At 42.0% G+C, this 19,771-nt stretch overlaps 1 protein-coding gene across 3 annotated transcripts; it reads right to left on the bottom strand.

The window, feature by feature from the left end:
• Positions 1-5,322: 5,322 nt before the first annotated feature.
• On the bottom strand, positions 5,323-15,927 carry ZBTB14 (zinc finger and BTB domain containing 14). Of its 3 annotated transcripts, XM_057397542.1 has the most exons (4): positions 15,799-15,927; positions 12,816-12,896; positions 11,372-12,370; positions 5,323-5,781 (listed from the first exon to the last, which is right to left on the bottom strand). In XM_057397542.1, exons 2-4 carry the CDS (start codon positions 12,816-12,818, stop codon positions 5,632-5,634), a joined length of 1,152 nt encoding a protein of 383 aa, XP_057253525.1. In that variant the 5' UTR covers positions 12,819-12,896; positions 15,799-15,927; the 3' UTR covers positions 5,323-5,631. The 3 variants fall into 3 exon arrangements, with proteins under 3 accessions (XP_057253525.1, XP_057253523.1, XP_057253524.1); XM_057397540.1 differs by lacking the exon at positions 5,323-5,781 and having other exon boundaries at positions 10,122-12,370; XM_057397541.1 differs by lacking the exons at positions 5,323-5,781; positions 15,799-15,927 and having other exon boundaries at positions 10,122-12,370; positions 12,816-13,220.
• Positions 15,928-19,771: the final 3,844 nt, after the last annotated feature.

The raw sequence follows: 19,771 nt of genomic DNA, 5'->3' as shown, positions 1-19,771 counted from the left end.
AATTAGCTCTGAGCCGTTTTTTTTTAAATTTCCTCACACACCTCAACATTAATAATCAAACCTAGCTCTTTATGAGGGAAGATTAATATTATCAGTAAACTGCTTGAACTACTTGATGTCTTTTGCTAAACTGGGTACTGTCATAATGATCTTCAAAAAGCAGTTACAGTCACTGGCTATCTTACAGTTAAGTTTAACAATAAAAATCTTTACCAGCCATGGTGCCATACATTATATCTGAAACTGCAAGGAAAGTTTTTAGAGGAAATAATTGTGACTGAGCATCAGCAAGAAATATCTAAAATTATTTAGATGAATATCTGAACTGTCAAATGGCAATGTATATACCAGGGATCAAAACAGTCAGTGTCCTATATTTAGACTAGCACAATTAATGCTTCTGTGATTAATATGCCTCTAACAGGTAGATACAAAAAATAAACAAAGAAGGGAAAAAAAGAAAAATCAAAATGGGCAGAAATACCATTCTCCCGAAAACAAAGTAAATGAAAAGCCAGTTACCTGAGTACTCCAGAAAAACAGCAATGCACATATTTCCAGCAGCAAAAGATCCGAGACCTCGAAAGCCAGCAGCAAGAACATGCACCATTTCCAGAGACAGGCAAAAGTGAATACCATTAGATTAATGTCGCCATTAGAGTTTGAATACAATAGTCTATTAATTTTTCTTAACTAATTTGATAAACTGCATAGTAGTCCAGGGCTGAAGTGTACAAACATGGACAAATTTTAGATAGAGTCTAGGAGAAACAGCTGTACAGTTTTGGTTTTATTTGGTCTGCCTTTTTAAGCATCACAAAGATGAGTCCACCCCAGGACTTCTCACAGCATGTAGAAATCCCAAAAGCCTCCCTTTGATCTAGGAAATCTCTCTAGCTGATCACATCACCCTCACAATATCTGAATGCCTTACACTTGTTATCTTCCAACAGTCCCATAAGAAGTAACTTAGTATCTTTATATTATAGATGGGAGTCAAAGCTATACAGAAGCTGAACCCAAAGCAAAAGCCAACCAATAAGAAAAAAAGATCTAGATACATTTAAGAGCTTTAAATACAAGACTGAATGATTCAACTAAAACATTAGTACTTGTACAGCTATGCAAAAATCAGTGGTGCCAGAGTAATTGCTGCTCCCACCTGTCACACCTCTGTAGACAGCCAGTCCTTTCACCAAGACAAGTAAGTTACAGTCCAAAATTGAGAGCCTTTAGATCACACAGGAATTCTTTTATACAGCAAGGAATTCAGTCAAGTCTTTGACTAATGAGTCTGTACCTAGCAGAGACACAGTGAAACATAGGAGGAGACTTAAAGAACCTCACAACCAACCACTGACTCATGACATGGACAAGGCCATACCATTCTGCACCATGCTAATGACTCATAGGATAAGTTGGGAGTCTGCCACAAATAAAATTCATCTTTAAACATTTTTTATTCTACCCGCACACCACCACATTTGTTAGACTAAAAATGAGTGGTTTTGCATGTGTCTTCCTCTTTCCTACAAGAAGACCCTGATCATATCACAGCTTATTGGTATGTGTAACTTGACACAAGTCATAAAATTAGGCATATGCTCAAGTCTTCAAAGAACTTAGAAGGAGAGAAGTAAAGATGCGTTTATGACCCATGGCAAAACTGCTAGCCAATGAGCTAAGGAGAAAAAAAAAGTCAAGTTACAATTATTTACAAACTTTCAAGAAAATACTATGCCATGAAAGTCCTCAATAAGTTCAGTTATAATATTCTGATAAATGTAAACAATCTAAGTCTTAAACTGCATGCTTAATTTAACGCTCAAAGAAAAGAACAAAGATATGTGAAATGTAAATATCAAAATCGTAATTTTAACATGCTATTAAACAGTTTTGATTTTTCAAGAACTAAGAATGGGAAACTATACTGAATTACACCAATATATAAAATACAAAGAATAAATACACAATGTGGTTTCTTAACTTGTCCTATAGTCAAAAGGATGGGGATTTCATCATACATGGCTAAAATTTAAATCATTTGGACAAATAAGATAAGTATATGAATTTTAAATTGTGTTTAAAAACATTAACTATGTCACAAAAGAAAGGATTTTAAAAGCAGAATATCAAAACCTTAAATTAGTTTAGCAAGATTCACAGAGCATAATCCATGTCGAATTGAAAAATACCTGTAAGAGGATATCCATACTTTGGCATAATTTATCACATCCATCAAGTCAAGGCCCCCTTCTGACTGCATTTAATCTGTCCTTGGAACAATGGGAGAGTTACAAGAGTCATACAACTGAATAAAAGAAAAGTTCATTACTGAAGTGGAAAATTAAACCTATTTTTCATATTGAAAACATTTACTAACACTCTTAAAATGGGTGTTAACTTCAATTAAAAAATGTCTGTTTAACATACCTCCATTTATGATGGCAGTCATCATATTTTCAAGTAAGAGTATCTGATTTATTTCAGTACAGTATTTCATTTACAGTGCTGAAAAGTTAAAGAATGAAACCTTACACAAGCATAACAAAGTTTATGTCTCAAAAACCATGGTTTAAGCTCTATTTTTACACTTTAAAAACCTATGATTGTTTTAAATCTTACTGGAAAATCTGGATAAATTAGTAAAATTAAAAAAAAAATAGTGTAAGAAGAAAATATTCAAATGTTGTTAAAACACAGAAAACTGCTAGAAATATCAGAACATAACTCATACCTAGGAAGAGCTTTTCACTGAAAAAAGGCAACTCTTGGAAAAGAATGCCTTCTGCAGCCTCAGATACACAACTGAAGAACTACATTTCAAACTTCTTACTCTGAAGTACCAAATAGAAATATAAAAATACCTACAGTTTTTATATTCAGGCTTTCAAATGAATCCATATTTATACCTGGAAAGAAATAAAAGTCAAACATTCTGAAAACTTTGAGTTTACCACAGCAGTCTAAACTAAAGACAGGTGGGGAAAAAAAAAACCTTAACATGAATCACTCTTGCTGACATCACCTAATGAAATACATTATACTTGGGATTTATCTTATTTTCAATAACTAAAGAGATGATGAGTTTTACACAGTAAGTAATCCAAACCAGACCGAAATAACTATGAAGTGAATATATTCTGATACTTGTAAACATTTACTTAGAATGTAAAAATACAATTTTCCATCCTTTTGGGGTTTTGTCCTTCAGTGAATTAAGTACCTGTTGTCCCTTTTAATTATTCTTTTCTCCTTAACCTAAGCAATTTGTCACAATTCAAGGGTTCGTAGGATTGGCAGATAAGAGGCAGTGTCAGATTAATTTAAACAATAAAAATGAAAGAAAACAAAGCAACTTCAAACCCCAAATTCTGTCTTCCTGAAAAAGCAGAAATGAAGCACACACATATCCTTCTTCAAAATCCCAGAAGTCTACCACCAGTGGTTTTTGCAAAAGAGGTATATATGGTCCTTTGTGTTGCCTGACTGCTTCTCACAAATGCTTTGCACCAAGTGCTTTGTTTCACTACTGTGCATTTAACATGCTGCCAAAGTTGGGCAAGTCCTGCTCCACTCATTCTCCTAACTCTAGCTATGCACTCCTGCCACTTACCTTGGACCAGATCTCATGAATTGGTTCAACAACCTGAAACTAACTCACTGAAGCACTGAATTGCTTTGTTATAGAAACACACTTGACTGGCTTCTCCTAAAGCCACAAAAGCCATTAAATTTGAAGCAAACAAGACAGAGGAAACAGGTGCAAAAGGTAACAGCAAAAGGGGAGAGAACAGCATTGCCCCTTTTAGCAGTAATTTGCAGTTTTACCATGACAGGTGAAACAGAATGCTGCTGCCTTAGGAGGCAGCTCCACAATAACCAAACTTGATCTAAACTGGGCCTGCTCTTCCACTGACCCTAGCACTGAGTCAATCATGTGGGGCTACTAAGAAGGTTAAGGAAAAATGACTCAAACCACTTATTAGTTTTCAGGTGCTTCAGCTCTCCATTAAGTGGTTCCCTGAGACACTTCATGAGTGCTATTGCCAGCAAAAGAGTTGCAGCAACCACAACATTGGTTCCCTTAAATCACCATGGATCTGATCCTTTGATCTCATTTAACTTTTCCACTAGTTTCTAAACAAGGAAACATCTCATGATTTAGCTGTGTCTTGGAGGTAAAGCCTACTGCCTTGGTGCATTACTTCTCTCTGTTTATCATCACCCAGGGTAGGTAGACAAATAGGTTTGAGTTAAAGAGTGCTAAGAACTGCAAGATCATTCCTGCATTTAAGCTGACAGGCATTACTTTGTTAACAAAATAGAAGACACTATCCAGCATATTAATGAGTAATCAGAATATTAGTTCTATCATAGTTCCATGCATAGTAAATTCTACCTGGAGAAAGTAAAATACTTTTCAATTTTGCTTGAACCTCTCCACCTTGAAAAGTCTTCAAAAAGAAAGAATTCAACAAAAGAACATAACTTAGGAATGAGATTTGTGCAGACAGTACAAGCTTTAAGGAGTTGACCACGTAAGACAAAGTTAACTGTCACTCATTTCATTATTTCAACTGAAATAAGAAGGTTCAGCTGCTTCCTCTTCCATGTTTACCCTCATCCCTGCTCCTGCCTGAATACCTTCATCTCATAGCTTGCACCAACACAGAAATAAGTTAACCAGACTTCTTTGTGAGCAGGAAAGAGGGGGAGACAAAACAACACTCACCTTTTCAGGAGAATTAAGTTTTATGATACAAAGTCTACTTTGCTTTTCTACTTTAGGAAACTGTATTGTCACAAAAGAAGCTTTATAGCAGAACAGAGACAAATAAATGCCAAAGCTTAAGTTTTGAAATAAACATAAAAATTCAATTGTAAAACATCTTGCCATGCGGAATCAGCCACTTTTTATTCACTTTTCATCTTTGCAAAGTAATCAGATCAAATGCTATTGCCATCTGAGAACACATTTCTTAGTGTCCTAAGCAGATCTCACATAAACTTCAGTTATTTTGTAACAGGAAATGGGGGGATGATAATAGACTTATTTGGGAACCAAAAATGTGTTAAATGTTGCTTAGATATAGACAGCCAGTGTAATTAGATATTTCTAGCCTAATAGAGCTACATGAACAGATACTCATGGCTTTAATACCCAGAAAAAATAAATCTATACACCAATTCTAAATGCTCGAGATTAAGGTAATGAAAACATATCTATAAATTATCATCTGAGACTACCAACTTCTTAAGCAATGAAAACACATTCTTAAATATAAGGTACCCTGAATACATTAAATACAAATCTGAATATAATTTGTATTCAAGTTTAATAAAATCAATGTTTAGAACATTTTTCACAGTATATTCTTGATTTTACTCCCAACTCTTCTCCCTGACTTTGCCCATGCAACCTTAAACACAACAGAAACATATAAAACAAGATTTGGCAGTACGCAAAATAGAACCAAATAATGTCTTTGAAGATACAGCTCTGAAAACTTTACTCTGTAAACCCCGATTATGATAATGACTAGTACAAAGCAGACATAAATCATCTGCAAATAACTGACAACTTTCCTTGAAGAGTAACTCCAGCCTGAAGTTACATAGGATCTCGTGTTAGTACCATAATCCAAATTCTAGAGTAGAAAAAAGTGAGGTTTTGATCTCCCAGTGGAGTTCAATCATACTACATCCTCCTCTCTGCACAATCTGCGATGCCACTGCAGTGGTTTGCTCTTGTAAGCACTGCCTGTGGTACCCTTGACCCTGAAAAAATGGATTTTCATTAGAAAATAATGAAAACTCATAGTATTTCTGTCTTTTCAAATTTTCAAAATTTACATTCATTGCATCTAAGTTGCTTGCTAATGCAGACTACTCAAATGTACACACAGGACTTTGGGAGGAGGTCAGAACACTACAAATGTAAGCACTCATGGTTTGGTTGTTTTTTTCTTTTTAACAGAATGAGTTTGCATTAGAAAATAAGTTTTTCAGAAGAGTACATTTATGTTTTAGTTGAAAAAGTTGAAATTGTCAGTTTTCATAACTCATTATTCTGTAATTCCATAAAGATTTTCTATATTCAATGCATTATATCCATTCACTTTATTGCTGCCTTAAAAGACAGCTTTAAGTCTATTTATATGCATAATATATAGTTACTGTCTTACATACTTATTCAAAATGGCTCAGAATAATTAAAAAATAAACCAAATCTTTGGAATTTCCATTCAGTAAGAATTTAAATTTCTTGTTAGTATCACTTGTTTTACATACCAGTGTTCTTTCAAGAACTACAGATTTTAAAATAAAGTATATCTTGGAAGGAATCTGAGATACAGATATCCAGCAGTTCTGCATTTGCCACGCTTTTTGATATCCGTATACTGAGCAGGTCAGATAAAGTACAACTTTATTCAAATGGTCTACAAATTTTTTCAAGTTTATTTATAAAAAACTAGGTGCTTAGATACAGATTATTAAAAAAACACCCAAACAAATACAAACTAACCAACCAACAAACCAAAAAAAAACCAAACCCCAAACAAAAACAAACAAACAAAAAAAGAAAATTGAAACCTAAGAGTAAGATGGCAAAAGTCTATTTTTATTTTAAAGAGCTCTAGTGCTGGTCATATTGGAACTGTTTGAGTTCATCAAGATTCAGAGTTCTATAAATATCTAAAGGATCAGGGCCTGCAAAAAGCCCCAATAAAAATCTATATAAAAGAACAGTGGAGAGAAATACATTGAAAAATGTATTAATATTGTATAAATCACTATTTTTAGCTCTGTGATTATTTCAGATTTCCTGCATTACATTTAAAAATAATTCCTGAGATGTCTTAATTCTTATGACACTTATTTAACAAATCTATTCATGGAAATCCTCTGTTTCAAAATGAATGTTGTTATAATTGTTCTAGATCTAGATGGAGGCAAATGACAGACCAGCTGCTGTAATGGAATTTTTAATGAAATTTGCACATTTCTGCCTGATTACTGTAGTGATAGGACAAGGGGTAATGGGTTAAAACTTAAACAGGGGAAGTTTAGATTAGATGTAAGGAGGAAATTCTTTCCTGTTAGCATGGTGAGGCACTGGAATAGGGTGCCCAGGCAGGTTGTGAATGCTCCATCCCTGGCAGTGCTCAAGACCAGGTTGGACAAGGCCTTGGGTGAGATGGTTTAGTGTGAGGTGTCCCTGCCCATGGCAGGGGGGTTGGAACTAGATGATCTTAAGGTCCTTTCCAACCCTAACTATTCTATGATTCTATGATTGAGAATAGTACTGTGATCTACAGACAAACTGTTCAAAAAAGATGAAATCCTTAGGTCTGTCTTTACCTTTTAGGAAGAACTATCCTGCTCTGCACAGATCTTTAAATGTTTATATTCTAAAAGTGGTACATTGTCAGCTGTGTATGTCCTTTGTTTCAAAAATGCTTTGTCTCTTCTGTAAAACAGATTGGTGTCTAAAATGATAAAAAAGACTTACTAATAGATAATCTGTCCCTAAAACTACAGTCTAAGCTTAGGGCAGACTTTCTGATCTCATCTGATATTTTATTCTATATCTCACCAAACACCAACTCTATTAATTTAAATATCCTTACTCACTGGAGTCAAGAAGGCAATCTCTAGATTAGAAAAACGGGGCCTGATCTTCAAAAGAACTCCACTTTGGATACCTAAATGGCAAGATTTTGAGGTGTAATTAGTATTCTGCAGCTTACATGAACAAACCTTTGCTACCGAATTCAGCACGAGCTGTTTTCTTTCACAGAACCTTTAAAATTCTGATCTCTTTTTAAAAGATTAAAGCAGAAAAATTAAAACACAAGTACTCCACTGTGAATTGCTTCATCTTCTAATGCTTGTTTAAATATTGATAAAGAAGAGTGTGTAGAAGGGGTGGGGAGTGCAGAAGGGCTGGAAGGTGTTCTTACCTGAACTTCTACAGTTTTCAAACTGAGTTGTGCCAAATAACCAGTAGCACAATTTGAATCAGAAATGAATCAGATACAAAACCCCACATACTATTTTTAGGAACACATGGTTAAAATCACAGAATAGCAAAACTCTTATTTCAAGTATTTCTTTTCACTCTAAGTTATTTAGTCTTTTAAAGTACAAAGCTTTTTAACTAAATGGTTATACTTCTTTAGTGTTTAGATCTTTTTGCAGTTGAGAAGGCGCTGGTTTTGCATCTCACTTACTGTTGACTGTATAGACCCACTTGCACCACCACAAGAACCTCATTTCACATCAACCAACATGCTGCTGCATTATCAACATGTAAGCTCTGGCCACACAAACACTTATACGTATTCTTAATGCCAACACACTAAAGCCACTTGGTCACCACTGTAACATGGACAGATGTTTGATATAAGCCAGAAAGAGTAACTGATTTTTTGCTATCAAATATATATGAAAGACAGAACTTCCTTTGACTCACAAACCATAGACAGAGAAGTTTACGTTCAGGACTAACTCCATGTGTGATATTTTTGCTACTTAACTCTGAGAAAAACAAGTAATTGGTATCTAATGTTATTGTAGCCATCTATGCTTTTAAAGCATTCTGTCATTCTTGCACACACACTAATTAGCTATTTGTGCGCAGTTGGAAACCTTGTTAGGAATATTAGACTAATCTGGCCCCAACAGAGTCAACAGCAAAATACCCATTAATTGGACAGAATCACATCCCCTGTCTCAGGCACACTCCCAGGCATTCTGTTCTAATAATTCATGATTCAACCCTTTTTTTTTTCTCATGCAAATGTTCACTGCTGTAATTTAAGCTCATTACTTCTTGCGATTTTCATAGAAGACCTAGAGGAAATTTAGCTGTCTTCATCTTTTACACTTTTGAACTCTTATCACAACAGATCTCTTCTGCACAGTCATATCAACCCCAATTTTATCATCTATATTAAAAAAAATAGGCAAACAATTTCAGGTAAGAAAACATAGCAAGACAAATATATTTAGAAAAAGAAAGTAGATCCCATTTTGGACCTACTATCTTTATATCTACGATAATATACAGTAAAACATTTTAACAATGGTCATTTATCATGTTCCTCAAGAGAACCAATAAAATGCAATGAATACACATCCTCTGATGTTGCACAGATACAAAATGTATAGTTTGTTTACAAACTAATTACTGAATGTAAAATGAAGCAACATTTTAAAAAAATATATTGGTAAAGGTCCAAAGTTTACATTTTCTAAAATATTATGTTCATGTTTTATTTACAGACCAGCTTTCAAGCAATTATTGGCATTTTAAGATAACTGCTCAACCTGATGAGTACATGAATAAAATGAAGCTGTAAAAAAAGCCAAAAAAAAAAAAAAAAAAAAATCAAAATTCCACAGAACAGTTCCAAAACCACCATTTTCGATTTCAAGTTAGAAAAGCAAGATGTGATCTACCACATGGCAACTTACCAGAAACTGGTCTAACGCTTTCATATGCTATAGGTATTGCAAGTGACCAATGTTACCCAGCCACATGCCTAAGAGTGCAGGTTTTTGCCCATTCCAACTTCAAATGAAGCTTTGACAACTGCTGTAGTATTTACAAATTTAAAACAAAGGCTCCATATCCCTTTGGATTACATTATGACTGTTACTGTGTTCTCTTTTGTTGACTACACACAGCAGAATGCAATCCAAAGACCACTTACTTTGTTGAACCTCTGAGTTAGCAGTTAAACTAGCAGCATCTACCCAGCCTGTCTAGGAAAAAACAAAAAAAAAAACAAAAACCCACAAAAAAAAAACAACAAAAATCAGGCAACTGTATGTAACAGGTATTAGTGAACACTGTTTCTGGGTCAATTAAGACTGAAGTCTCTCACTGAAGTCTCCCTCTTGCTGAAAGCTATTGTGTTGGAAGGCAGGAGTTCTTAAATTCAAACAGGACCTATTAGCTGGTGTGACCAGCCATGACACACATGCTGAGCTGAGCACTGTGGGCAGGTATGCAATCGCCCATGGCTGTGCTCTGCAGCTCTGGAGGTCTGGCAGTGATACCCTATCACTCGCCAGTACAGCTAGTCCTCCTCTGCTGTCAGAAACACTGTGGTGACAGGTTAGGTGAATGGAAAGCTGCATAATAAAAACTACAGCCTCAGGCTGTACTAGCTCGAACTAATTTCTACTGGATCCAGGTAAGGAACATGTCTCCTCCATGCTGCACCCTTTCTGCCTTGTGGCTCTGTCCCACCTCAGGGAATCTGCATAAAAGTGAGCATGGGAACAAATGAGGCAGACTCTTTCCCCACAGTTAACACTGGTGAATGCTGTGACCCTTCTGCTTTACTAGCTAGGACCACTGAATAATGCATTTTCTTCAGGAAAGCAAGTATTCCATTAAACTTGACACCCTGATTACAGTAAGAGGATATCTGAGGGAATGGAATAGGAAGCAATTTAATTTTGACCACTATCCCCCCTTACACTCTGTTGTATCAACCCCTAGCACCTACATTAGGTGAAAAAAGGAGGAAATAAAAAGCTTAGGGAATAAATGTCTGTTTCTCAAAAACTGTAGGTGTAACACCTTCACAATTATGAAAATCAAGTATTTCTTTTCCATGTCTGTTATTTTCTGAGATGTCAGCATTTTCAAACATAACTCACTGATTTCGACGTCTGCATCGTACGCAGTATTCCATGCTGGATGAAACAAAACATCAGCCAGTGATGATCCCTGTTTTATAGAGAACTTGATCTCATTCTCATATTAAATCAGGTATTAGTGCATTATACTGCTAATGACAGCAACATACTTCATATTCTAAGAATACCCATCTCTGAAATGTTTTAAAATGCCTAACCAAGCAACGCTATTTGTTACTATGTAGCATTCAAATCCTCTAAAAATGTTTTCTTGAAAAGATAATTCTCAGTCTAAATGCATACCAACAATAGATTTTGTCCAATTTAATTTCTTATATTATTTCTGATACAGTTTCTGCTTTAGCTTTTAACTGCAAGCTATAGTTTCTAACTGCTGCTCTGCTTCAGCAGCCATAGCTGCTGCCTGTAACTGTTCCGTTTCACTCTGGATGGAATTGGCTGTTGTAACTTGTTTTCTTTCACTGTGCATATTGTTCTCATGCCTTTTTAGATCAGATGCTTTAGCAAATGCTTTAGTGCAGGAACTGCAGACAAAAGGTTTCTCTCCTCGATGTCTTCTTTCGTGGTCTTTGAGGTGGGACTTGTGCTTGAAAGCTTTATCACACATATGGCATGCAAATGGCCTCTCATTACTGTGAACCCTTTCGTGCTTTTTTAGATCTGGTGCACGAATAAAAGACTTTCCACATACATCACAACTGTAAGGCTTGTAACCAGCGTGTATTTTCAGGTGCTCTTTCAAATGAGCTTGTGTGGTAAAGCCCTTCGTACACATTTCACAAACAAATGGTCTATCTGCAGTGTGTAGCTTTTCATGTTTTCTCAATCGTGCTTCATCAGAAAAGGTCTTACCACAAGCCTGACATACAATGTGTTCCCTGTGACCGTAAAGCAAATACTCAAACTTCATATCTCCAGCTGCTGTGGTCCAGCCTGGTGTCTGTTCATCTTTTACTTCACTTATGCCATCATTAAATGTCAAAGTCTGAGGGGTCTGAGAACCCAAGTCTTTTGATTCGGTTGTTTCCATGGGCTCTACTTCTTGGCCATAGCAGTTGACTTTTCGAACCTCTTCACTTCCCAACTCTTTCAGGATTGCCTCTTGCACTCTTAGGGTAGTGGTAGGTGATTTTCCATCTTCCTGACTTGGGGGAGTTCCTTCCACCGTCACATCTGAAGGACTGTCATCATGATCTCCAATTTCTTCTACCTCATCATCTTGGGTATCGTTAGGTTCCCCCATAGGACGGTTTATTTTTAGACAGTACTTGGTCTTGGACTGCGTGTTCTCTTCAGGACTAGATACATCACGTTTCTGAGAGCAGAGTTTATCCAGAAATCGAATACCAAGAATCTGGCCTGAAGACATCATCAAATTTACATCCTCCTTCTTAACAGAAATCTTTGCAGTATACATGTAATTGAGAACCTCCTCAAAAATGTCAGAACGAAGAAAATCTATTTCTATTACTGATGAACTGTCAACTTCCAGTTTTTTGAAAAGCTTTTTGAAGTAGGTACTGCAGGCAGCAAGCACACACCTGTGTGCTCGGAATTTAACATCTTCAACCACGATAGCTATGTCACAAAATTCTCCTTCCAAACGTTGTTCATTTAATGTTTTCAGGAACACAGTTTTGTGATCATCGTCATTATATTTAATGGTTTCAGACATACTGATGAAAAACTCCTGTAAAATGACAAAGGAAAGTTTTGCAATTTTTATAGAGTAGTCAAGGTCATAAAATCCCCAAAGACAATGTCATTTACACACTAAAAGAATTTCCAAATCCTTTTTTTTTCTCAATATGACCAGAAAAAGCCTTTCAGATGATAAAAGCTTTACTCTCAAACTTTTTTTAAAATTGTGAATAAATACAGGTCTTTTTCTAGGTTAGACACTTTACAGTGATTTATAAAGGACTTTTTTTTTGTATGAATAAATTACTCGTTTCAGATATTTATTGATTTAGTTATCCAAAACTGTAAATTTCCTCTGAGAAGTTGCAATTCCCATCTGCAAAAGAAGTCATTTTTACAGCTAAAGGACTGCTAATACTAAAATAAGGTATAAGAAATACTCTAAATGTATCAGCATAACAAACAAAATGTGAAATAACAAACACAGGCCTTACCATGAACAATGTGGGAAATCTTCTGAACAAATGATTATTAAATATTTGGCAGATTAACTCTCACAACGGGCCACCTTCGCCCTGAAAGACAGGAAGATAATAACATTTTAAGCAATTATAAAATCTATTCAAAAATTGGTTTCAAATTTGTGTCTTAAAACACAGTGTTTCCAATTATTTTAAATTATACAAAATGCACTGTTAAAATACCCAGTTAATCTGACAGGTTCTAGAGACAACTGCATAAATTGATCTGAAAGTGCTGCGGTCATAAACCATGTGTTTACTTGCCTCTGGCTACTTTACTTCCCTGACTCCACATCCCTGCTACTTACTTTGCACTACATCTAAAAGTCGGAAAAACTCCTCAACAGGAATCACCACCACTAACCCAGTAACCAACCCATCAAGAAGGTGGTGAGTCTTCTGCTGAACCAGTGGACTGAGCTGGCTTAGCAGAGGGCCTGGCAAGCAGACCAAGCACCCGAAAGGACAGCAAACTGGGCCGTGGATGGGGGTGCATTTCAGGACCAGGGAAAATGACACCAGAGATACCAGATCTCCAAACAATCATACAAACATAGAATAGTTTGGGTTGGAAGGGACCTTCAAAGGCCATCTAGTGCAACACCCCTGCAATGGGCAGGGACACCTTCAACTAGATCAGGTTGCCCAGAACCACATCCAGCCTGGCCTTGAATGTCTCCAGGGATGGGGAATTCACCACCTCCATGGTCAATCTGTGCCAGAGTTTTACCACCCTCATTGTAAAAAAATTTCTTCCTCACGCCCAGCCTGAATCTCCCCTCTTTTAGTTTAAAACCATTACCCCTCGTCCTGTTGCAATAGGCCCTGCTAAAAAGCTTCTCCCATCTTTCTTATAGGCCCCTTTTAAGTACTGAAAGGCTGCAATATGGTCTCCCTGGATTCTTCTTTTCTCCAGGCTGAACAACTCCAACTCTCTCAGCCTTTCCTCACAGGAGAGGTGTTCCATCCCTCTAATCATTTTTATGGCCTTCCTCTGGACCCTCTCTAACAGGTCCATATCTTTCCTGCACAGAGGACTCCATAGCTGGATGCAGTAGTCTAGGTGAGATCTCACCCTTGACCTGCTGGGCGCACCCCTTTGGATGCAGCCCACTGTCTGATTTGCCTGCTGAGCTGCGAGCGCGCAAGGGAGATGCTTAAACAGCAAAAGGATAACACAAAACACATAATTGAAACTAATCAACCCCAATCTCCCACAGGCATCTAACTGTGATAGAAGCAGGAAATGCAGCAGAGAGGAGGGAAACTTAATATATGGTTGAGCAGAAACCCTCCATCACCTGACACAGAGCTATTGAGAGCTCCTTTCCTGAAGTCTAATCTTTCCTTGGCCATATACAAAATGGAAGTAGGTGACAGGCATACAACTTCCACCCACAGTGCTGGGTGTTTAACATGGTATGGGCACACTTGGCTCCCTACAAATGCCTTCGCATCTCAGCATATAGTGCACTGGTTACAAAAAGAAAAAACCACAAACAAAACAAAACAAAAAAACCTAAGGAAAGTAAAAATTCTTTTCTTAGTCCTAAATAATAATATGTTAAGATAGCCAAATACACAAATATTTGAAATACACAAAGAAAAGCAAACCCAAAAACCACTGTGTTCATTTTTCTTGGCTGTCTGGGTCTACTGTCCCAGGAAAATGCACCAATCCAGCACCAAACACAGCAGGACAAAACTATTTCAACAGTGTCCGTTTATAGAATTCTTTGCAAGGTGGGAAAAATGCTTTCTTTTTAAGCAAACAGCCAAAAGTCACTGTTGATAATCTAGCAGCAATCCCACCCTGTTTTGTTAAACGATATGCAATTTTGATGCAATTCTGCTGAGACTTCTTAAATCAGAACGATACAGATGTAGCAATTGGCTGAAAACAGTTTTGCAGAGTAGGCAGGGGCATGTAACTGTTGCGAAAAAGAGATACTACTCTGCGAGAAGAGTAGGGCAGGCACTTGACCAGAGTACCTCCAGCACCGACTGAAGCCAGGGGGTAACTCCCATTGCAACTACGTTACTTATTCCACGGGGCGATTCTAATTATTCCTGCACGCACACTTTACACACTACCGTTACCACCGCAGGAAAGGGGAAAATATGTCCTGTGTTTTCCTATATACCCTGTAAAATAGTTTTGGCAGCTCCTGCAGCTGCCGCCTGAGACAAGCTCGGTGCCTCACCGCGGCAGCTCTCCCGGCTCTGGAGGCGCGCTGGAGCGGCGCTTACCGCCCTGCCTGTGCCCTCAGAGGCAGTGAGGCGCACGCCCGCTCCATGCACCCGCCACCGAGGACGCGGCGCAGGCGGGTTCCCGGCAGGGCGCAGCCCATCCCAGCCGGGCCGCCGCCACCCGCTCGCCGCCGCGGCCACGAGAACCCGCGCCGCCACCGCCGGGGTCGGGCGCGGCCCTGCGGCAGGGAGGCGGCGCCCGCGAGCAGCAGGCGGCCCCTCTCCAGAGCGAGCCCGGCGCCACCGCCGCCCCGCGCCGCCTCACGGGACTGCGCGGAGCCGGCGCCTCCACCTCCCTCGCTCCTCCCTCCCTTCCCCTCCCCAACGGTTCTCGCGCGGCGCCCGCGCCGCCGACAGGCCGCGGCCGCGCGCCCCTTTGTTGCGGCCGCCGCGCGGGGAGCGCGCGCCCCAACGTGCGCACCCATCGCTGGACTTGTCCTCGCCCTCCGCCCCCCACCCACCGCGCGCGCTGGAGGCAGGCGCACGACGTGCTCCGGGCTGCTGCTGCTGCTGGCGGCGGCGGGCGCGCCCGCGGCGCCTCCATCTCACCCAGCGCCAGCTTTAATGGGGCTGATGGAGGCGGCAGCGGCAGAGCGCGGGGTCTGGGAGGGTAGCGCGGGCGCGCGCACCGCAACGGCGGTCCTGCAGCTGGGCGTGAGGGGAGGAATGGGGGGGTTGGAGGAATAGTGAGAGGGCTCGCGCTTACCTGCCGCCCGCGCGCGCGCGGACCCGCACTTCCCGGGGAGCGCGGGGGGCTGCCGGTGCCGCTGCCGCCACCAAGCGGGAGGGGGCCGGGGATAAGGGGGGAAAAGGAAGGGAGGGAAGGATGGAGGGAGGGAGGAGGGGGGAATTTGGGGAGGGGGAGCCGGGGGGGGGGGAAGGGGGCGTCCGCGCGCGTCTCTCGGATCGTCACCGCCGCCTCCTGCACGAGCACCCAGTGCGCGCGCGCGCGCCGGGGGCGGGGGTACGTGCATGCGCGGTGCGGGTAGGGCGCGCCTGTGCCGGGGAGCGTGGGGGAGGCGGGGGCGGTGGGGAGAGAGGGTACTGCGCCCGCTCCATCGGCCTTCTCGGCGGGACAGCATCGCAGCGGCTGGGCGGAAGAAGGGGAGCTGGAGCCGGCGCCGTGGGGCCTAAGGGCTGCCGTCGCCGAACGGGAAAGCCGGGCGATATGTTCCACCCGCGCCTGCGCTCGCGTGTGCGAGACCGGCGGCGGCGCTCCCCTCCTCTCTCCACCCCAGCTGCCCGCCCGTTTGGCGGCGCGCGGCGCGGGCTCGGCTGAGACGCGGGGAGCGAGCCGGGAGGGAGCGGCGCTAGGAGGGGCGGGGCCGCGCCGGGCGGGCAGGAGGCGGCGCTCGCTCGCTCGCTCGCGGTGGCGGCGTGGAACGCTCGGAGCTCGCGCCCGCAGCGCCAGCGCCGCGGCTCTGAGAGGATCGTTGGGGCCCGCGCGGCCCGGGGCGGGGAGGGACGGGGGGGTTAAAATGCGGTTGGCGGCGGCCCCGGCTCGGGGTGAGGGCTGCACTGGGACACAGGTCTGTGGTCAGATCTAAGGGAAAAGCCGCTGCGTCTCCTTCGCCATGTGCTCCTCGGGCAATGTGTGGTGGCCCGGTCTGTACTCCGGGATCTGGGGCGGTGAAGCTACCGCTTCATCCTCATATATTGCCAGGGAGGCAACGGCTGTAATGGACTGGACCTGGGGCTGTGCAGCCTCCGAAGACTAGGAGTGCTCAACTGCTGCAGGTGTCCTTTCTGCCGTCAATGCATCCAAACTCTGGGTCATGGCCTGCTCTTCTGCAGGTTGCTGGCTAATTCCCTGCACCCCAGACACAGACTGTCCCATAGGTTCCCTATCAATGCACCTGACTGCATGCTGCACAACTGTGTCGGTTGCTGTGAGGTGCTGCAGAGCAGGTGCTGGGCCCTGTGTATGTACTGCTCTGTGTGTGAGCCTGCTCACCAAAGCCAGTAGAAGTTGGTGCCTTTGACTTCATCTCAGCCACATCCCTGAACCGGAACTTCTTCAGACTGTGCCTGGATATAACCTGCAGATCTGTGCAATTTTCTGTGGGGCTGTGCTGCTGTGTCTTGCTTGCCAGAGCCAGGGGAACCTCTGGTGCTTTTGACTCCTTTTCGACCACATCCCTGAACCAGATTTTTTTTTGTGGTGCACCTGGATGTGACCTGCAGAAGAGTGTAATTTTCTGTGGGACTCTACAGTGCAGGAGTCTGGCTTTGCACATGTGCTGCTGCAGCCAGGTCAAGTTGGTCCCTGTGCCACAGGAGCAAGTGGTGCGTGGTTCTCCTCTTGTTCAAGAGCTTCAGACATGCAGCTCTTCTCCACATCTCTCAAGGCTTCATGTTGTTGGAGTGGATGGCTAGAAACTGTGCAAATGCCTTCTGGTGCAGGCCCAGTGACTTGCTGTTGAGGCAGCCCTTGATGTGAGCGGGCAGCATTGCTGGGTTGTGCTCTGCCACTCTCCCCAAGTTTCTCCTCTGGAAGCACTAGTGCCCCCATGAACATGAGGATCAGGTGCAGGCTGATTGGTGGGAGTCTTCCTGCCATCGGCTGCCCAGACCTTGTCTGTTCTTGTTCTCATCACCGGAGCCCAGCAACATGCCCAGTCCTGCCGTGCTGCTGGCAGCTAGCAGGGTCCCTGGCATCCTGTACAGTCCTTGCTCAGAACCCTGCTCACACTGTGTGTGCCCTTCACCCCTGCGGATTAGTCAGCGGGGCTGTGTGGGGCGGGCCTACTGCTTTCCAGCCACGCAGCTCTGATGCCTTCAGTGCGGATGTGGCACAGCTGAGCAGCAGTTGGGACAAGCTGTTGGTGGCCACTGCCTGTGCTGCTGCTGGCTGTTTCGCTGGTACTGGCACAAAGTGCACGGGGTGCTGGTGTCACAGGCGGCAGCTTGCCGCACCTGCTGGTAGCTCTCGCTGCCTGAGCTGCAGGTGCCAGCTGAGGTGCCGCTGCTGGAAATGGTGGCAAATGGACTGTCTCCTGGTGTGACACGACTATGTGGGGCAGTGCCATGCAGTGCCCAGGCTGCCCGTCTGCAAGAGCAACTGAAGAGTGAAACACTTTTCCTATGAAATTACGCTGTTCCCAGCTAATGCAGGTTAACATTCAGGCTTTGATGTCATTTTGCTGTTTTCCTATCTGATACACCAGACTGGAGATACCGTTGAACTTTTGAACCTACAGGCTGTTTCCAGACTGTTTGAATTGCAGGGATATCTGTGGGGAAAAGTGCCCTTTCTAGCATGCGCTTGGCTTGTTAGGAAGTTGTGTAACTGGAGGGAAAAATGGTAAGTGCCACTTTCTGCAGACACGTGTGAAGCACTGGAGGTGGCATGTGGGAAAGGCTGAAGGTTTGTGTCTGGTGTGTTCTAAGCGGTGACTGGTTTAAAATGTATTTGAAGTGTTAGTGGGTTCTTGTGTGTTTGTGATGGTTAGATTCATAAAGTCTGAGTTCCAAGTGACAATACAAGCATTGCAGTATTATGGCCAGTTTTCGTTTATTCAGATTGTATCTTGGTCTTGCAGGAAAGGTCACCATACAAGAACATAGATTATTTGTGTTCGCTTTTCATGGGTCAGATTTCTCTTCAGGCTGAGTGAAAGTGAAGATACAAAATGTCCAGTATTTGTGAAAGGAAATCACAGAGCCTATTAGCATATTCCCAAGAGTCAGCAAGGACAGTCCATGTAAGCCTCCTGAGAGTGAAGTGACTGTGCTAGGACAGAGGAGGACAGTCAGGGAGCAGATGCTTCTTGCAGTGTGTGTTTCCCTTAGCAACCTGGCAAATTTGCGTGCGAGTTAGTCATGTTTTCACATCATTTACCCACTTCTGTACTTTCAAGATAAAAGAAAGATGGAATAGCAGAGACAAATGAGGAGGAGCAGAGGTTAGATGATGGAAGTTGGCAGTACAACCCCTGGCTAAGCTGTATGAATAGCGATGGTGAGAGGCCATCTCACCATCTGAGTAAGTGGTTGAAGAATACTTACAGTTTGCACCTGTGCCAGCAGGGACACAAGTCCTCTCTAGAGACCCTGATCTCTCAGATCTTATTTAGTAGTATTGAATTCTAAGCAGAAGAGCGTTTTAATTATATACTTTTCTTACCAATTCTTTCTAGTACATGCTTGTGACATGTTTATCTACCTACAGTCATGTATAGTAATGCGTGATGATTGATGTTTGTCAACAGTTGTGGTAGGTAAGAGATGTGGATATGTGAACGCAGCAGTTTGTGCTTTGTGCATGCACAAGGCCCTCCATATTCTTTCTGTTTCTAAAAGCAAAATAGTCTGGTTTAGCTGTAACTTGCATAACTTCACACACTTTTTTACTCTCCCTCTTGGAAGGTCTCTATCTCTGTTCTCATTGCCTTCTTTGGGGGTATTTTTCTTCATGTTTTGGGGTTTGCACTCCTTTTCTTTACTATTTTTTTCTATTTCTTCTCTATGATCCCATCACTCTCTCATTTTGATTTTCCTTTCTTCCTTTTCACTGTCAATTACCTGACTCTAGACCCACTTGTTGACTTTGTCTCACATCCTTAATTGATTGGAACCATATGACAGTGAGTGAAGAAGGATGGATGCCAATTTCCAGTGCCAAGTACCAGAGGAATATGAAACTTCCCTTTCTCTTCCTTTCCTGCAGCATTCTGTCT

The sequence above is a fragment of the Pezoporus wallicus genome, unplaced genomic scaffold (assembly GCF_028554395.1).
Source record: "Pezoporus wallicus isolate ANWC-B61680 ecotype Strahan unplaced genomic scaffold, APGP_CSIRO_Pwel_v1 contig_227, whole genome shotgun sequence".
Lineage (NCBI taxonomy): Eukaryota > Metazoa > Chordata > Aves > Psittaciformes > Psittacidae > Pezoporus > Pezoporus wallicus.
Note: the sequence above shows the minus strand (reverse complement) of the source record. Positions and strands in the feature narration are given on the sequence as shown.